This window comes from Equus asinus, chromosome 14 (assembly GCF_041296235.1).
Source record: "Equus asinus isolate D_3611 breed Donkey chromosome 14, EquAss-T2T_v2, whole genome shotgun sequence".
NCBI lineage: Eukaryota > Metazoa > Chordata > Mammalia > Perissodactyla > Equidae > Equus > Equus asinus.
Genome location: NC_091803.1, coordinates 24997711 through 25019109, shown reverse-complemented (window position 1 = coordinate 25019109; position 21399 = coordinate 24997711). Strand labels below are relative to the sequence as shown.

Below are 21399 nucleotides of genomic sequence, written 5' to 3'. Positions count from 1 at the left end.
AGGTACAGAGAGGTAACTTGGGGCAAGAAGTGACTTGCCCAAGATTGCAGTGCTATAAAGCAAGTGAGTCAGGATCTGAACCCAGACAGTCTGACTCCAAAGCCCATGCTCTTAAGCTCTACTCCACACTGTGTCCACCTTTTATCCTTTCTATGAAACAAGGCTCCCTCGCTGCTCCTTCTGCCTGAAAATCTTACCACACGCCAATTCCTGCTTAATGCTTTGGGAAACACAACCATCTCCTTCTCCAAGCTGCATTTCCTGGCATATCACAAACCAGGACAGGTTAGGTGGTGCCTCTGGACTTCCTCCATTACAGCCTCAATCACTCTCTTCCCACATAAAATGTGGGAACTGAATCAGCATGTCTCTGGAGCGCAGCACAAAAACCCACAGAGGCCTTAGTTGGTGTTTGCTTAATGAATGAATGGAGTCAGCCTTCCTCATCCTGGAATTCCCTTATCACCTGCAGTCTCTCCAAAGAAGGCACTCAATAAATGGTCATTGCATATTGACTGCACTTTTTTTTTTTTAAGATTTTATTTTTTCCTTTTTCTCCCCAAAGCCCCCCAGTACATAGTTGTATATTCTTCGTTGTGGGTCCTTCTAGTTGTGGCATGTGGGATGCTGCCTCAGTGTGGCTTGATGAGCAGCGCCATGTCTGCGCCCAGGATTCGAACCAACGAAACACTGGGCTGCCTGCAGTGGAGCACACGAACTCAACCACTCTGCCACGGGGCCAGCCCCTGATTGCACTTTCTAAGTGAAAGGTCACTGGCCGTGGTAGAGCTCCAGTTTCCTGCTGAGACTCCCCCAGACAGGCAGGGCTGGGTCCTGCATCCTGAAGAGCCACCCCTAGCTCCAAGGGGGAGGCCACTCTCTGGCTGGGAACTAAGGACCAAAAAACCTTTTTCTGCAGTGGTTCTTGTTTCTGGCTGGCTCCCTGCCCAGACGTCAGTTCTCACCTCACTGTCACCTGTGAGCCTCTGACCTGTGTTCTGCCCAGATCTAACTGTTCAGAGGAAGTGAGAGAAATATCTGGGTTCTGTGTCAGTTTCCAGCATTGCTGCCTTATAGCAGTGAAACTTTGAGAAAATCACTTAAGCTCTCTGAGCCTCAGTTTACTCATCTGCAAAACATCGCTATTGATATTCATGCCCTGCCTCCTTAGCAGGCTTCTTTACACTTTCTGAAGCATAAAACGTTGACAGTAATTCACTCAACAAATGTTTATTGCACATTTACTATGTCATACATATTGTTTTGTTAAAATGACAGTCTTCACTATAACCCTTTGAGGTAGATATTATTGCTCCTCATTTTAGAGATGAGGGAGCTGAGGCTTAGGGAGGGCACGTGACTTACCAGTGGTGCCTTGGGGCAAGTTGCAGAGACTAGATCTGTGCCCAGTGCTTTCCACTCTTTCCACCCACTTCACTTCCGGGGCCTCCTGCTGGCATCAGTTATCCGGGGCTTGTCCATGCCCTCCATCTGGAGCCCCCTCCCCAAGCCTTAGTTACCCTCAGCAGTTACCTCTGATGTAGATAAGCAACAGTGGGATTTTTTTTTGTCTGACACAACAGAAAGATGTTGGTTGCACCTGTTACTGAGATAACACTTGAGAAAAGTCCAGCATCTTACTCTCTTCATTTTTTTAGAAAGACTGGGGACAGGGGTGTCAAGTTTAATCTATTTGAATCTTTACAGGCACTTTTCTTTTTACAAGTTTGAATACTTGAGGGGTCCTTGAGGGAAGCCCAAAGGGTGAATTTTGCTTCCCAAATCCCTGACCCAGTCAGTCCTCAGGGCCAAGGTCAGCCTCCAACCCAGCCTGCGGGAGCCGCTCACCCGCACTCCTCAAAGATGTCCGGGTAGTGCCGGAACAACACCGGCGGGTCTCGGTCACCCCGGACCGGGGCCCGAGGCACAGCCCGGATCCCAGGCCTCCGGCCACGCCGCCCCCCAGAACAGGAGCGGTGGATCCACTGGTGCGCTTCCACGGCGAATTTCCTCTTGAAACGCATGCCACACTCGGGGCAGGGGAAGGGCCGCTCACCCGAGTGCATGCGCCGGTGGCTGACCAGCAGGGAGGGGTAGGTGAAGCGGCGGCCGCAGTCTGCACACACGTGGCGCCGCTGGCTGCTGGGAGCGTCCATGCTGGGCATGGGGATAGGGGGCTGCACACCTGCGCTCTGGTCCCAGGCACCTTTCGTGGGTGGTTGTGCTCTTGCCGAGGCTTTGCTGATGGTTGAGTCAAGGTTGTGTTTAATCGGTTCTTTAGGCCGCTCCTTCCCAGAAGTCTTTCTGGGTCCCTTTGCTCCTCGCCCTTCCTCGGGTTCCTCGTCCTTCTTGTTTGGGGCCTCTCCTGGGAAACAGGAATTAAGTTACATTTTAAACCATTTGCTTAGACTGTCTTAGGTTATAGGGTGCTTTTACTTAGGAAAGAGCCAGAAAAGTACTGCCTAGTGATTACTGCACAGGCTTCAAAGGAAGATAAACAAGGTTCAAATCTCTTAAGAATGACTTATCTGGGCCTTGGTTCCTCATGTGTCAAATGGGAATCAATGGTTTCTTTACTTCACAGGGTTGCTGGGAGGATTAAATAAGTAGAAGCATGTTAAGCACTTAGTAAATGCTCAATAAGCAGTAGGTATTATTGTGGTTTCTTGATTTTTTTTGTAGGGTAAGACTTTTAGAGATGAGAAAACATAATTGTTCAAAATCACTCTGGTAGGGGATGGTGAGGGGAGAAGAGCCAAATTGTCAATTACTGGGCATTTTCTCTTTGCACTGCTTGAGGAATGTGAAAGGAAGACCTGAAGCCACTTCCATTCTTACAGGAATGGAAAAAAGAAGCCTGAGTGGTGTTATCTACGAGAGGGACCTGGAAACCTGAGTCATGGACTTGGGCTCCTGATTCTCCTACTTTGGTCTCAACATAACTACTGTCCCAAGTTCTGAAAACTTTGTAGCAGGTCTGCCTTCTTTTCTCCTCTAGTATCCAACATCATTTGGCCCTTTAATTCCTCTAGGGATGCTGGACATGGGGATCTGAAAGAAATCATTGCTAGACAGGAACCCCTCCCAGGTTGGGGAAGACTTGGGACAATCCCTCACCTCTCAGAGCTCCTCCCAGGCTTTCCCCCTCCTCAGGATCCTGGGCGGCGGGGCTCCAAGCCTCACTCTCCTGTTCCATCCAAGAGATGAGGGCTGGCTTGGGGCCTGGGAATCCTGGGAGAGAACAGGGATCACAGAGCTGGCCTGAGAGGTCGTCCTGGGAAGATGGTATCCCCCTGCCAGGGTGAGGGCACCTCCTCAGAATTTATGCTCAATCTGGACAGGGTCTGCAATGCTCCTGCATGATGGAAGTGGATGCAGGATGGACGTTCTCCTGAGGGGGTACCTGAAGCCCTGGGAATGGGGGCTGGTGCTGTTGGTAGAATAGTGCGGGATTAGGGCTGACAATCCTCTCGGTCCTTCTATATCACAACCCCTGTGAACCCCAGTGAAGGAGGAGAGGGGCGCTGACCCGGAGCCTCACCGAGCGCGCCCAGGTGGCCGTAGGTCTCCCGCATCACGTCCCGGTACAGGGCCCTCTGCGCGGGCCGCAGACACCCCCACTCCTCCGGGGAGAAGTACACGGCCACGTCCGCGAACCTCACGGCCACCGGCTTGTTGCAACCAGGCAGGGTCTCCCCCGGTCTCAGGGCCAGAAGCGGGGCTGGGGGCGGCGCCATGGGGCCTGCCAGCCCCGAGCAGCGGCCGCCTTGTGCCCGGGGCCACCGCCTCCCCGCTCCTGGCCTCGGCTTTAGTCGTCCACAGGAAGGGCTCCCGAGGCCGGGGCCCCGCCCAGGCTTGGCGTCCGAACGCGGCCGTGGGAACCGAAGTAGCAGAGACTGGCTGTTAGGGATGCGGGGATTCTGATGGGGCCAAATAAACCCCTTCGGTGTTTATTCGCTTTATGGCAGCTTGGACATAGACACCCGGGGTTAAGAGACCCGGAAGGTGCCTTCAGAAAATATGGCGACATCCTGGCTTCAGTTGTCACTGGCTGCTCTTAAGGGCGCCATCCCTTGATCATATCAAACATGGCGCCTCTCTGGTATCTCCGGCCTCACGGGCCACTTGCCCTTAAATACAATGGCCGCTGCGGGTGGGTTTTTTTGGGGGGCCGTGGGGAGAGGGCAAGGAGAGGGAACCGAGAGGGTGTCGAGAGGAGCTTTCTTGCCTTCAAGAAAGACCGACCGGCCCGCAGGTTCTAGCACCTCGCAGCCAGCACTGCAGGGCGGCCGATGGTTGGCCGTGAGGGCAGGAAGCGGCTGCGCTGCGAGGCCGGGGCTGGCGGGGCGTTGGAAGGCGCCCGAGCCCTGAAGCCTCGGTCGGCGGGCTCTGGAACCGCTCGAGGACCTTGGCATCTGTGGAGCCCGGGATTGTGTCCCCAGCGATCTCCTTTCATGCCTCCTGACAGCAGGATCTGGAATCCGGTCCCTAGCCCCTGCGAGAAGATGCACACCCCCTGGCCAAATCGTGGGGACAGCCGAGGTAGAAACCAGGTACACGTTTACACTGGGGACCACCGCTGCAGAGCCCACCCGACTCCTAGCGCCTGCCGCTCGGTTCACAGAGTCTCTAGATCGGAGCTGCATGCGGAAGAATGTGCTTGGTGGGGCTGGAACTAGTTGGGGAAATTTTAAAGTACGTTTAAATTTTTTTCCAAATTCATTAAATGTACATGGTTTTTTAAAAGTAATACAAGAGGTTTATAATGAAAAAGACAATCCCCTGTACCCTTTCCCCCTGTTCCCTAGAGACTACTTTAAACTCTTTATTCAGTTGAGTTATATTGTACATAGTGTGCAATGCACACTTTCAGTGTAAAATTCGACAAATGCATACAACGGTGTTAACCATCACCCGAAACAAGACATAGGACATTGATGTCGCCCCTGAATGTTTCCTTGTGTAACCTTTCCGGTCAATACAAAATATTGTGGTAAAATACACACAAATAACCATTTTAAACCGTATAATTCAGTGGCATTTAGTACATTTACAATGTGCAACCAACATCACTACTTTCATCCCTCCGGAAGAAAACCCCCTACCCACTGAGCAGCTGCTCCCCATTCTCCCCGCCCCCCAGCTCATGGCCATCACTAATCTGCTTTCTGTCCCTATGAATTTGCTTTTTCTGGATATTTCACTTAAATGGAATCATACGATATGTGGCCTTTTGTGTCTGGCTTGTCCTTAGCAGAATGTGATTTCAAAGTTCCTCCATGTTGTAGCCTTTCTCAGTACTTCCTTCCTTTTTATGGCTGAATAATATTCCATTGTATGGATATACCTCATTTTGTTTATCCATTCAGCAGTTGATGGACACTTGGGTTTTGCACCTTTTGTCTAGTGCTGCTATGAACATTAGTGTACAAGTTTTTCAGTTTAAGAGCTTTGAGATATTCACTTACTGTACAATTCACCCATTTAAAGTGTACAGTTCAATGGTTTTGGTATATTACTAAATTTTTTAAATTGTGGTAAAATATATGAGACAAAATTTGCCATTTTAACCATTTTTAAGTGTACAGTTCAGTGGCACTAATTACATTCACAATGTTGTGCAACTATCACCACTATCTATTTCCAAAACATTTTCCATCACTGTGAAAGGAAACATGGAACCCATTAAGCAGTCACTCTCCTCTCCTCCAGCCCCTGGTAACTTCTTTTTTTTTGAGGAAGATTAGCCCTGAGCTAACATCTGCCACCAATCCTCTTTTTTGTTGAGCAAGAGTGGCCCTGAGCTAACATCTGTTGCCAATCTTCCTCTTTTTGCTTGAGGAAGATTGCTGCTGAGCTAACATCTGTGTCCACTTTCCTCTATTTTTCGTACGTGTGACACCACCACAGCATGGGTTGGTGAGCAGTATAGGTCCACGGCCAGGATCCGGCCCTGCAAACCCAGGGCTGCCAAAGTGGAGCACAGAAACTTAACCACTACACCACTGGGCTGACCCTGTTTGCTTTTTTTAATTGAAATATATTTGACATAGACATTGTGTAAATTTAAGATGTACGTGTTGATTTGATACACTTATATATTGAATGCTATCGTCACTGTTTGCTTTTCTTGAATTTTCTAATTGTCTTTCTTTTCTCCTTGCATTATCTGCCCTTTCTGCTTCTTTAAGTTGTTCCAAATTACCTAGAATAGCATCAAATCTGAAATCCCCATTTTTTTCCCGGAAAACCTCCCTCCTTGAGCCCTCAGTCCTCTCTCTCTAAGTTGGACTGGGCCTCGGCTCTCACCCAGGGTTTTCCCTTCCTCCTCTCCTGGGTTGTGTCCTAGATTCAGTGTTTTCCTATCTTTCAGTCGAGATGGGTTCTGTCAAAGGCTTGTGGCGTTAGACTGTGAGTATTAGATGTCTTCATCCCCATGTTTGCAGTATTGCTGCAGTCGGGCAGGATGGCAGACACTGTTTGCTAAACAAGCTTGGGGCTGCTCACTGGCAATAACGGACAGGACCTACTAGGTCTCTGCTGGCAGCAGCCCACAGTGTGGTCTTGGAACCATTCCTTGCTCGGCTCTCCTGCCTGCCCTTGCACACACTGTCTCCTCTTTTTGCTCAGGAACGTTCTTTGTTGCTGATAAGCTAGTGCCTTTTTAGTCGTTACATTTTCTGGCCCTATCCTTGCTATTTTTCACCCGGAATACTTTCTGGCTTTTAATGTAACCTGTAACAATTCTATGCTTACTTTATAACTGAGTTCTAGATGTGCCTCACTGCACTCATTGTGGTGAATAATGTGGAAATGGAGTCAGGAAAAATATATCCTCATAAATAAGTCTCTTTTTAAACAGAGAATCAACTTTACCTAAAGAGAAACTACAAAGCATTTCACCGAGACCAAAAAATACTTTTGTCTGTTCAGGTGCTGTGGTTTTTGTTTTGTTTTTTTTTTTTTTTGAGGAAGATTAGCCCTGAGCTAACTACAGCCAATCCTCCTCTTTTTGCTGAGGAAGACTGGCCCTTAGCTAACATCCGTGCCCATCTTCCTCTACTTTATACATCGGACACCTACCACAGCATGGCTTTTGCCAAGCAGTGCCATGTCCGCACCCGGGATCTGAACCAGCGAACTCCGGGCCACCGGGAAGTGGAACATGCGAACTTAACACTGTGCCACCAGGCCAGCTCCTCAGGTACTCTGTTCTAAGTTGCTTCTCTTTGCACTAGGGATGGAGAAGACTTAACTAATCAGATTGCAACAAACTTTCAAGACTAAAACTATTCCATCATAAGTGGCTGATGTCAAGTTGTTTTTCCTGCCCATCATTATAAAAATACAAAGATGCTCTTGCTTTCAAATTTTTTTCGATTTATTTTTTAAATTTTTATTTATTTATTTTGAGGAAGATTAGCCCTGAGCTAACTGCTGCCAATCCTCCTCTTTTTGCTGAGGAAGACTGGCCCTTAGCTAACATCCATGCCGATCTTCCTCTACTTTCTATATGGGACGCCTGCCACAGCATGGCTTGCCAAGCGGTGCCATGTCCACACCCGGGATCCGAACTGGCGAACCCCAGGCCGCCAAAGCGGAACGTGCGCACTTAACCGCTGCGCCACTGGGCCGGCCCCTCAAATTTTTTTAATGCCCACCAAATTGTATATGTTTGTTCAAGAATCTAGATAATTATGAGAAGTTATAAAACATACAGGAGATAATTATGGTTCATAAATTTTACCTGTCAACAACAGGGTCTTTAAGGGAGAGATAAAGTTTAAGGGAGAGCATCTGAACTTTAAGGAGAGCTAAAGTTTCTTGCATAAAGCTCAGCCCTATGTTGAAGTGTCTAGGAGTGAAATGTAGCGATGTCTGCAACTTACTATGAAATAGGTTAAAGAAAATAAGGTGGATAAATGATGGCTGGAGGGATGGATAGATGGATTGATGTGTGATATAGCAAATATAGCAAAACTGCAGAATCTAGGTTAATTGTAGAGTCTAAGTGATAGGCTTATGAGTGTTTACCATAAAATTCTTTCAACTCTTGAATGACTGAAAAATTTTATAATAATATGTTGGAGGGAAGCTCTGCTATTTGTTCTTTAAACTATAAAGACATGCTGAGTGCCTTCATGTTTTTTTTATAAGTTAGACAACTAAGGCTCAGAAATGCTAAATAATAGACTTAAGGCCACACAGCTGGTGGGGACTGAGCTGAACCTGGAATCTAGGTCTACCAATTTAGGAGAGGCTATGTGGTAAAGTAATGATAACACCCAGTTCCCATTATTAATCATCTTTGGAACCCAGGGCTCTGGAGAAGCAGTCCTTTGTCCAGAGAGATATTTGACTTACCAGCACCATTCCTGGCATGCAGACCTTCTTAGTCCCACCCAATTCCTTGCTTATTCCTTCAACGGTTTCCTGTTCAAAAGTAGGGCTAGCAGATCCAAATGGGTCAGAAAGATCTTTCTTAACTATTGACAACATAAAGCATTAGAGTAAAAATTAGACTGGGGATACTATGCCTTGATTTCAACTCTAATCACAGTAATTTACTCTCTCTTTTAAAAAAAGTTCCCAGAATTGTACTTCCAGCTGCTGTGGCCCAAGAATATATCTTCATTCAAAAGATGTAAAATCCAGGGAACATGCAAATAACTGAAGAAAAAACATTGCAATCACTAATTCATAAAAGTTTGAAAAAAAACCTTTAAGCTCATTAAGTGTGATACTTTTGTGCAGTACACGCAGAGTGACTGTAGGGCAGGACAGTTCCCCACCTGAAGTCACTGTCTTCTCTATGGCCACCTCTAGGTCTTCAAGACCAAACAGTGCCAACAATGGCTTGACACCGCACGTGTCTCTTTGCCAGATGTTTCACTTGCCCTGGCTAAAAGACAGAATCCTTGGATGAGCTTCCCCCAGTGGGGAGAGGCCCAAGGTGTGCCCTCTTTTCCAGGATCCCCAGAGTAGGTATGGGCTCCTTTAATAGGCTCTTGTGTCTAGGAAACCCCTGTACCCTTGTATAGGAGAGATAGAGACCAGAAAGCAGATTGCTTTAAGGGAGGGAACAATCCAGAAAGAAATGCCAGTTGGGTGAATGGTTTGCAGTAAAGTAACCCCAAGTGAGACTTGGAAGTGGAGCCTGAGAAAATGGGTTCAGCCCTCAGGTGACCTTTCAGATTCCTGCCTCCTTCTTCCAATGTACCTTCTCTGTGCTCTGTCACCTCTGCTTATTTCCTAACACAGAGCTTTGTTTTTCCTTAAATGCCCACTTCCTTTCCTTATCCTGATAAAATGCATAAACTTTGCCTCTTCTTTTCCAGAGAAAACTCTAATCATCTCATGTGAGCTCTATCACCTACACTCTTGGAATATATCTGGAAAGTACCAGAAATGAACTGGAGGATCCTGGCCTCCCAAAACAGGAATTGGCTCTGAAAGCCCTACTGTAGGCTGCTGCCACCTCAGCCTCTCGCCAGAGCGATGGATCCACTGATGGGCTTCGAAGGCATACTTGCACTTGACGCATTTCCCATACTTGGGGCAGGGGTGGGGCCAGCTGTCAGAATGGATGTGCTGGTGACCGAGGAGGAGAGAAGAGTAGGTAAAGTGAAGGCCACAGTCAGGGCAGGGATAGAGCTTCTCGCCTGTGCCTGTGGATAGCCAGCAGAGAGGTGCAGGCAAAACGGAGGCTGCAGGTGGGAGAGCTGTAGGGCTTCTTGCCTGTGTGCTTGCGCTGGCACACTGCCAGCAAGTAGGGGTAAGTGAAGCCACTCTTGCAGTCTGGGCGTGGGTAGGGCTTCTCCCCGGCATGAGCCCGCCTCTGGATGGCCAGGGAAGCCCTCTGGCAGAAGCGTCGCCCACAATCAGGGCAGGGGTAGGGCTTTTCACCTGTGTGGATGAACTGATGCTGGAGCAGGTACTTGCGCTGGGAGAAATGGGCCTGACAGTGGTTGCAGGGAAGGGGCCGCTGCCCAGAGTGGACCCGCTTATGTCTCGCCAACAAGGAGGGATAGCTGAAGTTGCAGCCACAATCTGGGCAAGAGTAGGGTGGTCTGCGGGTGGGAGTGTCCTTGAGCCAAGGGTTGATGGGGCTTTGCCTTGAGTTCTAGTAGAGCTCTGGGCAAGCAGCTTTGTGATTGAGGTCAAGTGGCGCGCTGGATAGCAACCACTCCTTGAGAGACACTCCCTCATGTTCCATCTGTTTTTGCTTTGGACTCTTCTTTAGCACTTCTTTCTCCTCACTCCCATCGCTGGATCCTGAGACAGGGGAAAAGATAAAACTTGAAACTTAGACCACAGCCTGCCCTGGGAGGAGCATGAATGGCTGAGTATATGGCCCCCTGGGAATGAGGCTCAAAGATTGCCGCCTCACCAAGCTCTGAAAGCTAGCCTGGAGTAAAAGCAAATTTTATTGTTGCTCAGGGTTATGACAGGAAAGCCCTGAAAACTGGAGATAAAGGGAGGAGTCAACATTATTGAACTCCTTCTCTGTGCCAGGCATTGAGAGCAGAGATGGTCCCAGCCTTCATGGAGCTTACAGTCCTAAACCTCTTCATGATCCCTTTGCAAAACAGCCAGTAAATGACCTCCCATGGTGCCATTCAAGGCCATTATCAAAGAGTCTACACTCGCACTGCACTCTAGGTTCCACCGGAAACCTGCTGGGAACAAACACTACGACATCATGGCTGGAGGAAAAACGTGTTTTCTTTATTTTGAAATCTCTGACGAGGCATTATCCATTATACTATGATCCACATAATTAATATCCAAAAGGAATATTTGTCTTCATTTTATCACACAGCAAAAAACAAATTACAAGTGTTTCCTCTTTCCCTTAGCTGCCTTGGAGGCCCAAGCTCTATTTTGCATTAAACTGGGGTTTTCCAGCGTGATTAAGTGGTGCTATAAATCCCAATTTAGCTGTTGTATTGAGCCATTTTGCAGTGAGAGAGGAACCTTACTGCAGATGAGGTGCAGTGAGACATGATGGGGCTTTGGAGGAGGCAGTGTGCGCTGAGATCCGCGTGGGAGGGCGGGGGGTTTGAAGTGAAGTACCTGCGACCTTTGCTGGGCTATCAGCCTTTGGATCCTGGGCCTCCGGGCCCCACGCCTCCACCTCTCCTTCCACCCAAGAGATAAAAGCGAGTTTGGGGCCTGAAAATGCAGCGAAGGCGAAACACTGGGTTCAGCTGAGAACTGGAGAGCGGAGGGTGAGGCTGCTTCCTCAGTGCCCCACACTTCCAGTCCACTCGTCTCCGGACATCAATCCCCCTTCCCACAGATTACTGGGGGTCCTGGCCGGATCGCCGGACCTCACCGAGCGCGCCCAGGTGGCCGTAGGTCTTCCGCATCACGTCCCGGCACAGGGCCCTGAGCGCGGGCCGCAGACACCCCCGCTGCCCCGGGGAGCAGTACGCGGCCACGTCTGCGAAGCTCAGGGGCCCTGGGCTTCTTTCCCTAGTCCACCCCGGCCCGGCCTCCCCGGGTACTTCCGCCGGGACCAGGGTCAGGGGGCGCCACGGGCAAGCCCCTCGTGCTTCACAAAGAGAGGCTTCCGGGATATGTGGAAACGGTGCAGCATTCCTGCCTTTCCTCAGAAAAAGTCCTTAAAAGCCCACAGCCCTGCCCTTAACCAAGATGGCACCTCTTTAGCCTCAACAGCCCTTGCTTTTCCTCTCTGCGCAGACGTACCAAAGGGAAAGCGGCAGGGCAGCTGGACTCCGTAGCGTGACACACCGACAGATGACGTTGATTGGGTCGCACCGGCGGACAGGGGCAGGAAGGCTGTGATTGGTCTTTCCGGAGCGGCCTGTTTGAAAGGCTGAAGGGAAGCAGCGAGTGGTCTGCAGGTGGCCTGGGCCGAGGGGCGGCTGGATCGCTCTTGATTTGGCTTCTCCGGAACAGCAACCTAAGAGAGAGGCTCTGATGGGTTGAAGCTACTCCCTTACGGACTGCTACTCACATGAGAACTCTTACAGGCAGGTCCGGATGTCCGGGGCTTGGAGGTGAGTAAAAGCTTAGGGCAAAGACGGGCGGATTTTGGAGGTGAGGGAGTTGGGGGCGGCCTGTCCCTCCGCTGTGCTCTGGGTACTCAGGGCTAGCCCGGGCCTGCTGCGGGAACCGGTTCCTACCTGTATTTGATTTGGCCCATGCCCCGAGATCACAGATGCCTTCCCTTTTCTAGACGTAGAATCTGAGGAACAGAAAGGCCAGGTAACTGCTCACGGGGGACAGAGCTGGGATTCAAAGTCATCTTTTGACTCCCAGGTTCAGCTAAGTGCTCAGTGTAGCGCCCTGCACAAAGTAAGTACTTAATAGATATGAATTTGTAGTTGTTATTGTAATTACATTACGATCAGTACCCTGTCTCAAGCAGAAATCTTGTATTCAAATTGTGAACAGTAATGGGCACCCCTCTCTCTGGTCTGTCAGGCAAAACTAGCAAGCAGGCTGCATAGGCATAGAGTCGGTGCAAAATCTATGCCTTACTGTGAAGCGGCCTTGCAGGGCATCTTAAGCCTGTGTCAGAATGACTTTACAACCCTTCACCTCATGACTGAAGACGCCAGCTGGAAAACCTCTGCAACAGGAAGAGATAAAGAGTACCTGGCTCTCACATAACCTAGCTGCATTTTTGAGGTTTGGGAAATGATTAGCGACTCTGGTCCTTGCCTCTCTCCACACATAAATAACATCAAAATTCCAGGATTTGTAACCAAGAAGTTCTTATTTATTTTATCTTTCATGTATTACCTAGAGAAAAACCAGATGTACCCTGTCATGGAGGAACAGATACCCCTTTGACGTACATGATTGTTTGATGTGGAAGGCCCTTTCTGCACATACAGTGCTTTGAAAAACTATAGAAGCTGCGCTCAGATCTGTAGACCTTGAAACTTCCTTCAGAACACTCTTTTGGACTGTTTCCCAGGCTCAAGTTCCTCTTCTTGATTATTGAATAAACTCCTTCATCTAACTTTATCGAGATTCTTTATTTCAGTCAACAAAATTATAGCTCGTAAATGGGTAACAAAAAAATCAGATCATCTCTTAAGATGAAAATTTTCAAACTTTTCTAAGTATTCATAAGAGTGGAGAAGGAAAGTTCTAGAGATGTAAAAAAAAAACAACGGTGTCCATCTATTTCGAAAGTGTTGGACTCTCTTAGACTACTGGTGGAGTGTAAGGTGGTACAACCACTTTGGAAAACTAGCAGAATCTGCTAAAGCTGAATCTGTGCATACCCTGTAACCCAGCAATTCCACTCTTAGGTGTATACCCAACAGAAATGCATACGTATGTTTACTGAAAGATATGTACTCAAATGTTCACAGCCAGACTAGTTGCAATAGCCCAAAACTGGAAACTATCCACAGCAGTAGAATGAATAAATAACTGTGGGATGCTCATTCAGAAATGAGAATGAATACTCTACAACCACATGCGTCATATGGATAAATCTTGCAGACAAATGTTGAGCAAAAGAAGCCAGACAAAATAGTATATATGATTCCATTTATATGAAGTATAAAAACAGGCAAAACTAATCCCAGCTATTAAGAATCAGGATAGTGGGTTACCCTTTTTGCTTCTAGGGGCCTGATAATATTCTGATTCTTGATCTAGGTGTTGATTACTCAGATGTGTTCAGTTTGTGAAAATTAATGGAGCTGTACACTTATGATATGTGAACTTAGTGTGTATTATGCTTCACCTTAACAAGTCTGCTCCCTCTAGTCCCCTTCGCTGCCCAGTTTCCTGTGTCCTTCCTGAAATATTTAGGTATAGAAAAGCATATTTCTTTTGTTTTTTTCTTTTCCCAAGTAACACACTAAACACACTTCACTTTGCTTTTTTTCCTCAATGTGTCTTCTAGATTGTTTGATTTCAGCACATATAAATCTTCTTTTTTTAATGGCAACATAATGTTCTATTATCTGGATGAAAATTTATTTAGCTTATTCTGTGTTGATGGGCAATTAGTTTGTTTCCATTCTTACTCTGATAAACTGCTGTAATCATATCCTTAGAAATCCTTCTTTGGAGACAGAAGATGAGCATCTCTGTTGAATAAAACCCTAGAACCAGAATTGCTGGTTCAAAGGGAAGGCTAGTGTTTTAAGCCATTTATCAGTTTAAATTATTAAACTTTTCTCCAAAACCCACAAGAATTGATATATCCAGAAGATATACTACATTTATTTTGTATCTTCAAGCTACCCAGTTTTGAGAAGCATGGTATTAAGGTCTTTTATTTATTCAGATGACATGGTAGACAGAATAATGGACCCCAAATATGTCCATGTCCTAATCCCTGAAGCCTGTGAGTAGGTGACAGTGGCAAACAGGACTTTGCAGCTGTGATTAAGCTAAGGATTTTGAGATGGAAAGACTATCCTAGATTATCCCAGTGGGTCTAATGTAATCCCAATGGTCCTTATAAAAAGGAGGCAGGAAGAGCAAAGTCAGAGAAGATTGATAACAATAACAGGTGGGAGTGATGCCTTGCTGGAAAGGGGCCACAAACCAAGGAATGCAGGCAGCCTCTTTTTCCTGCTTGGAGGCGAGAAAAGGCAAGAAATGGATTTTCCCCTACAGACTGGAGAATGTAACCTTGCCAACATCTTGATTTTAGTCCTGTAAGAACTATTTTCGGAATTCTGACCAGAGAACCATAAGATAACAAATTTGTGTTGTTTTAAACCGCCTAGTTTGCGGTAATTTCTTACAGTAGCAATAGGAAACTAATGCAGGTAACTTTGTTGAGTAACTATTTCTGAGCTTTGTCGAGTACTATACTGGGTGTGGGAACACTCTCCCAGCTCTGAATTCAAGAACTAAAGGTCTAAAAGAGAAGCAGTTCTCAAACACATTGTGCTGAATGAAAGAAGCCTTAGATAAAAGAATACACACTGATTCCAATTATATGAAGTTTTATATCAAGGAAAACAAATATATGGCGGGGACAAAATTAGAACAGTAGTTGTCTCTGGTGGGGTGGGGATGGGAGTAACTAGGAAAGGTCATGAGGGAACTTTCTCGGATGATGGTAATATTCTATATCTTGATAGGGGTTTGGGTTACACAGATGTATGCATTTGTCAACACTCAGCAAATATACACTTAAAATGTGCTCATTTTCTTTGATGTAAGTTTAACTCAAAATAAAAACTATGTAAAACAAATATTGATCTCTACTAAATGATGTGCATGCTGAAATGTTTAGAGGTGAAGTGTACTGATATCAACGATTTCTTTGAAATGCATCAAAAAATAAAATGCACTGGTAGAGAGATGGATAGTTCTGTAATAAAGCAAGTATAGTAGAATGTTAATGGTAGAATTAGGTGGTAAGTATATGAGTGTTCACTGTAAAATTCTTTCAAACTGTATGTTTGAAAACTTTCAAAATAAAATATTCAGGGGAAAAGGGAAAGAGAAGCAAGGTGGATAATGCTTAGACAAAGCCTGATTAACCATTTTAAAGTATACTATGAAGTGGCATTTAGAGCATTCACCATGTTGTGCAACTACCACCTCACTCTAGTTTCAGAACTTCATCACTGTTGGGATTTTGATTTGATGACACTGAATCTGTAGATTTCTTTGGTTAGTACTGTCATCTTAACAATACTAAGTTTATGGGGCCGGCCTGGTGGCACAGCGGTTAAGTGCACACATTCTGCTTTGGTGGCCCGGGGTTCACTGGTTCGGATCCCAGGTGCGGACACGGCACTCCTTGTCAAGCCATGCTGTGGTAGGCGTCCCACATATAAAGTTGAGGAAGATGGGCACGGATGTTAGCTCAGGACCAGTCTTCCTCAGCGAAAAGAGGAGGATTGGCAGCAGTTATCTCAGGGCTAATCTTCCTCAAAAAAAAAAAAAAACCCACTAAGTTTTCCAATTCATGGACATAAGATGTCTTTCCATTTATTTAGGTATTTTTAAATTTCTTTGAGCAGTATTCTGTAGTTTTCAGTGTATAAATCTTTCACCTCCTTAGTTAAATTCCCAAGTATTTTGTTTTTAATGCCATTATATATGGAATTGTTTTCTTAATTACCTTTCTGAATTGTTCATTACCAGTATATAGAAATGCACCTGATTTTTGTGTATTGATTTTGTATCTTGCAACTTTGCTGAATTCATTTATTAGCTCTAACAATCTTTTTATGGAATCTTTAGGGTTTTTAGATATAAGATTACATCATCTGTGAATAGAGATAATTTTACTTCTTCCTTTCCAATTTGGATGCCTTTTATTTCTTTTTCTTGCCTAATTGTTCTGGCTAGAACTTCAATAGAATATTGAAGCGGGGCCAGCCCCGTGGTTTAGTGGTGAAGTTCACACGCTCTGCTTCAGCAGCCCAGGTTCACAGGTTTGGATCCAGGGCATGGACCTATACCACTCCTCAGCCACGCTGTGGCAGTGACCCACATATAAAATCGAGGAAGATTGGTGGGAGTGATGCATTGCTCAGGGCTAATCTTCCTCAGGGGAAAGAAAAATAGAATAGAAGTGGCAAAAGTGGGCATCCTTGTCTTGTTCCTGATTCTGAAGGGTAAGCTTTCAGTCTTTCACTGAGGTGATATTAGCTGTGGGTTTTTGATATATAGGCTTTATCATATTGAGGAAGTTTCTTTCTATTTCTAGTGTATTGAGTGTTTTTTATCATGAAAGAATGTTGAATTTTGTCATATTCTTTTTCTGCATCAGTTAAGATGATCATGTTTTTTTCTTCATTGTATGAATGTGGCGTAATTACATTGAGTGATTTTCATCTGTTGAAGCATCCTTGTATTCCAGGAATAAATTCCACTTGGTCATAGTATGTAACCCTTTTAAGATGTTGCTTTGATTTGCTAGTATTTTGTTGAGGATTTTTGTATCAATAGTCCTAAGGAATATTGGTCTGTAAGTTTCTTGTAGGGTCTTTGTCTGGCTTTGGTATCAGTGTAAGAGTTTTTAACTATATTCTGGATACAAATCCGTTTTTAGATATATGATTTATAAGTATTTTCTCCCATTCTGTAGATTGTTTTTCACTCTCTTCAAGATGTCCTTTGAAGCACAAAAATTTTAATTTATCTGTTTTTATCTTTTGTCACTGTGCTTTTGGTATCATAGCTAAGAAACCATTGCCTAATCCAAGATCACAAAGATTGACATCTATATTTTCTTCTAAGAGTTTTATAGTTTTAGCTCTTAAATTTAGGTTTATGGTTCATTTTAAATGAACTTTTGTATATGTTTGAAGGTAGGGTCCAACTTTGTTCTTTTGTATGTGGATATCCAGTTGTCCCAGCACCATTTGTTGCAAAGACTATTTCTCTTTTTGAATTGTTTTGGCACCTTTGTTAAAAATCAATTAATCATAAATGTAAGGGTTTATTTTTGGAAGGACATTTTATTTTCTCTTATTTAATAAATTTCTCTTATTTAAGTAGTCTTACTCTTCAGTTCTAGGGAAATATCTCTGCTGCGATGTAAATCAGAGTATACTGACTTAAGTGAAAATGTTGTAAGGCTCTTATATTGTTCTGGAGTATGGAGATTTTGGTCAACATTAGATTTTTTTCCCCAAAAAGATAAAGACATTTTTAATCCTTTAGCAAGCCTCTAGCAAGTGAAAATACTATGCTTACAATAAAAGTGAAAAGGGAGTACTTAGTGTCACTCCCAAGAGGCTTGATATACCACTCAGCATTGTTGCCCAATCTCCCGTTGGTTTAGCCACCAAATGACAAAATTTCCATTTTCTGATAGTTCAGTGATTCCTTTGCTCCACTGCTGCCAACTAAAGCCATCATTGCTTCCAAAGACCAAGAAAAGCATTGTTCCAAACATGGCTGTGTTTCCTGTAAGCACAAATACATAAGCTCCCCACTCAAGCAGATGTGCTGTGGCAAATAGAGAGTCCAACGATGTCTGTTGTAAGAAATATGGCAAGTTCCTTCAAAGCACTACTTGTCTTGTCTGTATCACTGTATCATCCACTAATCTTTTTGCTATGCAGTATGGAATCAGTGAAAGGATGTATGTGTGTGGGGGTGGGGTGGGAGTGGTAAGGGAGCCAGTGTCGGCTAGAAAAAAGAAAAAGAAGTTAATATAGATTTTGCTATTCATGTCGTTTTCCTACATAATATGCTTTTTTTTTTTTTAAGGACCAAAGGAATATTGCAAAGTACAAAACATGACAGAGTAAGCAAAGTGTAACCTGAACAGTGAAATGGAAAATTATATTTTGAGTCATAGTACCCCAAAATCAATTATAGCATAACTAACAGGATTTTTTTTATAATATTAAAATTAAATGCCTTATAAATTATAACAGTTGGGATCAAGGCACAAAATTCAAAGTATTTTTCATTTCAGATTAAAAATAGAGAGGCGTACAGATAATGGGAAAAACTAGACAAATCAAATATATGTGCTGAAAATTTAAGGGTAACTTCTAAAAGAATGTATAAATTTCAAATACAGGGATCTCTTAAAACATTTGAAAAACAATCACTCATAATAGAGGAACGCAAATTAAAATTACTTACCTGGCAGGGGAGATACCATGATCACAAAGGTGGTTTTCCCATGGTGAGGCTCGTCCACTTCACTCGGGACGTGCTGACCCCCATGATTTCCCTACGTGGGGAAAATCAACTACAGAATTTCTGCTAGTGGGGGACTGCGTTCACACTCTCACCTGATAGCCCTTGGTTCTCTACAGACATCTCTTCCGTGGTACCTAACTGCACCCCGACCTGCAGAGATGCAGGCCCAGAGCTCCACTGCTTGGGAAATTGGGTCTGTACCCCCAATTTCTTCCTGGCTCTCCTGTTTCACACGCAAGTGTGTGCATGGGCCCTACTAAAAAAGCTTTTTAAATAAAATAAAATAAAATTACATGATAGTATTTTTCACCTGTCAGATGAGCAAGGATCAACGTTTGGTGACACACCTGTCCAAAATAATGCCCCTCATCACTTTCACCCCCTCATCCTATGCTGACCTCTTCCTGATATCGTCTGCCTTTTCCTTTAGCCTCTAAACTCCATGAGAGCAAGGACTTTGTATTGTTCAGGGCTGCATCTCCATTTTCTAGAAGATTACATGGCATGTGGTAGTTACCAAGATATTTGTTGAATGAAGGAATGAATGATACACTGTGTTATTAAAGTTGTAGATACAAGCACTCCCACATTGCTGTTGGGAGTGTAAATTCAATTTTTTTTTAAAGATTTTATTTTTCCTTTATTTCCCCAAAGCCCCCCGGTACATAGTTGTATATATTTTTAGTTGTGGGTCCTTCTAGTTGTGGCATGTGGGTCGCCGCCTCAGCGTGGTCTGATGAGTGGTGTCACGTCTGCACCCAGCATCCGAACCGGCAAAACCCTGGGCCACGGAAGTGGAGCTGGCGAACTTAACCACTCGGCCATGGGGCCGGCCCCCCTACCTTTTTTTTTTTTTTTCCCCGAGGAAGATTAGCCCTGAGCTAACATCTGCTGCCAATCCTCCTCTTTTTGCTGAGGAAGGCTAGCCCTGAGCTAACATCCGTGCCCATCTTCCTCTACTTTATATGTGGGACGCCTACCACAGCATGTCTTGCCAAGCAGTGCCATGTCCACACCCGGGATCTGAACCGGCGAACCCTGGCCACTGAAGCAGAGTGTGCAAACTTAACCACTGTGCCACTGGGCTAGCCCCCAAGGGAGTGTAAATCATACAACCTCCTTGGAAAGCAATTTGGTAATAACTATCAAAATTGTAAATACCATGTTAATGTATTTGTTTATTGTTTAATGGGTACAGAGTTTCTGTCTAGGATGATGAAAAAGTTCTGGAACTGGTGGTGATGGCTACATAGCATTGTGAATGTACTTAATGCCACTGAATTATATACTTAAAAATGGTTAAAATAGTAAATTTTATGTGTATTTTATACCAAAAAAATCACAATTTGCAACCTTTAATTTTTAAAACCAACCTATTTGTCTTCCCAAGCTTATTTCTTGAACACCACTCATAGGATTTGTACGAAGTATCCTGTGAGTATAATAGTTTTTTTATTTGCAAAATAACTAATGGTTAGCAGCAGACAGGACCAGGAACACAGACCTATAAGATGGCAACAGCTACAAGCAAGACTAGTTGATTATGTTGTGACATCTTTTTTCTAGCTGCTCCGGTCCCTTTGCCAGATATATTGACATTAACTTTCAGTCTTTCATGTCAGCATTTCCTACTCTTGCTTTCAGTGATATCCTCCAAACCAGTAACTTCTCTGTTGATTGTTAAGCTTTAATTCACAGGAGATTATAATCCTTTTTTGCATTTTCCCAGTTTCTTGACTGATGGTTCTTGGGATTTGAGAAAACATACACATTTCCCAAGAAATGCTAGGAAGGAATTCCCACATGTATACACTAGAAGGAACTCCAAGTGGCACCAGGAAGTCTAGAAGAATACGGAGAATGAAAGCTAAGTTATAAGAGAGTTTAGGAAAACTAAGTTAAATATGATTAAAAACTAAAATATTGATTTGTTAACTATGTCATCAGTCATCTTAAAGGACAGTTTCAGTGGAGTAATACATGATATAGCAGCTGGCTTTGGAGTCAGACCTGGCTTGGAATCCTGGCCCTTAGATTATAACAGATGTGTGATCCTGGGCAAGTTATTTAATCCCACTGAGCCTCAGTTTCCTCCTCTATTAAAGGGAAATAATACCTACTGTCACGTGTGCAATTTGAGGTTACCCTACTTACAAATTAACAAGTTAGTCTGTTACTGTTTCATGGACGCGGGCAGAAGACAAGAGACTCCTATATCGGAGACAACAGACCTTATTCATGGTACAAGAAGCAGCCTGAGCATCATGTGTGCATTGGTTCCTTTTGCCTCCTAAGACCCACAGAGGCAACATGGAGGGGCCCAGATGGATGCTAGGCACAGTGAGTTGCATTATAGGGGAGGAACAATGAGCTTGGGGAACCTACTGTTTTATAGAAAGTGGTAAGCAAGCTGCTCTTTGTCTGAGATAGAGAGATTACCTCTCCCTCAAGGTTGCTTGCTGCAAACACAACCCTGAGAGAGTGGCCAAGGCCTTGCTTTTTTTTTTTTTTTTTTTTTTTTGTTATACTCAAGGTTATGGTGTATTAAAACAAAAGGATACAGGTTGCAATCAGCAAAAGAAAGGGTGTGTGGGGCAAAGTCCAGGAGAAAGCAGGTGCAAACTTCCAGGTATTCTTTCAGTGGAGTTGCTCAGGGATGCATTTAATTCTCCCAGCAGTGCTTTGTAACAATATGTGCAGATTGTTCCCAACCAAAGAAGCTCACTTGAGCCTTGGTGTCCAGGGTTTTTATTGGGGGTCAGTGACATA

General features: G+C 44.7%; 2 protein-coding genes, 1 long non-coding RNA gene and 1 other non-coding gene across 6 annotated transcripts; 2 read left to right on the top strand and 2 right to left on the bottom strand.

Annotated features, from left to right (window-relative positions):
• Positions 1-555: 555 nt before the first annotated feature.
• Positions 556-4313, bottom strand: LOC139040184 (zinc finger protein 688-like). 2 transcript variants are annotated; one of them, XM_070484589.1, is made up of 3 exons: positions 3542-4313; positions 3118-3231; positions 556-2365 (listed from the first exon to the last, which is right to left on the bottom strand). In XM_070484589.1, exons 1-3 carry the CDS (start codon positions 3735-3737, stop codon positions 1845-1847), a joined length of 831 nt encoding a protein of 276 aa, XP_070340690.1. In that variant the 5' UTR covers positions 3738-4313; the 3' UTR covers positions 556-1844. The 2 variants fall into 2 exon arrangements, with proteins under 2 accessions (XP_070340690.1, XP_070340691.1); XM_070484590.1 differs by lacking the exon at positions 3118-3231 and having other exon boundaries at positions 3542-4079.
• Positions 4314-7417: 3104 nt separating this feature from the next.
• ZNF785 (zinc finger protein 785) lies at positions 7418-11621 on the bottom strand (the record flags this gene model as incomplete). Its single annotated transcript, XM_070485394.1, is given in 4 exon segments — positions 7418-9667; positions 9669-10275; positions 11077-11200; positions 11334-11621. Coding segments are annotated over 4 exon segments (1317 nt in total), but the record flags the coding sequence as incomplete, so codon positions are not given.
• A 199-nt stretch (positions 11622-11820) lies between these two features.
• On the top strand, positions 11821-13000 carry LOC123277000 (uncharacterized). 2 transcript variants are annotated; one of them, XR_011494190.1, is made up of 4 exons: positions 11823-12026; positions 12206-12324; positions 12454-12660; positions 12779-12995. It is a non-coding gene; the product is annotated as an uncharacterized lncRNA (long non-coding RNA). The 2 variants fall into 2 exon arrangements; XR_011494191.1 differs by lacking the exon at positions 12454-12660 and having other exon boundaries at positions 11821-12026; positions 12779-13000.
• Positions 13001-18562: 5562 nt separating this feature from the next.
• LOC123277045 (U1 spliceosomal RNA) lies at positions 18563-18725 on the top strand. Its single transcript, XR_006513720.1, has one exon. It is a non-coding gene; the product is annotated as a U1 spliceosomal RNA (small nuclear RNA).
• The last annotated feature ends 2674 nt before the right edge of the window (positions 18726-21399 follow it).

Bases quoted from the DNA above. Each gene is read 5' to 3' on its own strand.
- LOC139040184 (XM_070484589.1), bottom strand. From the start codon at position 3,737: ATGGCGCCGCCCCCAGCCCCGCTTCTGGCCCTGAGACCGGGGGAGACC. The intron at 3,232-3,541 runs GTGAGGCTCCGG...GTTCTCTCCCAG, and splicing joins CGGCCACCTGGGCGCGCTCG to GATTCCCAGGCCCCAAGCCA. The intron at 2,366-3,117 runs GTGAGGGATTGT...CCTGTTTCCCAG, and splicing joins CCTGGGAGGAGCTCTGAGAG to GAGAGGCCCCAAACAAGAAG.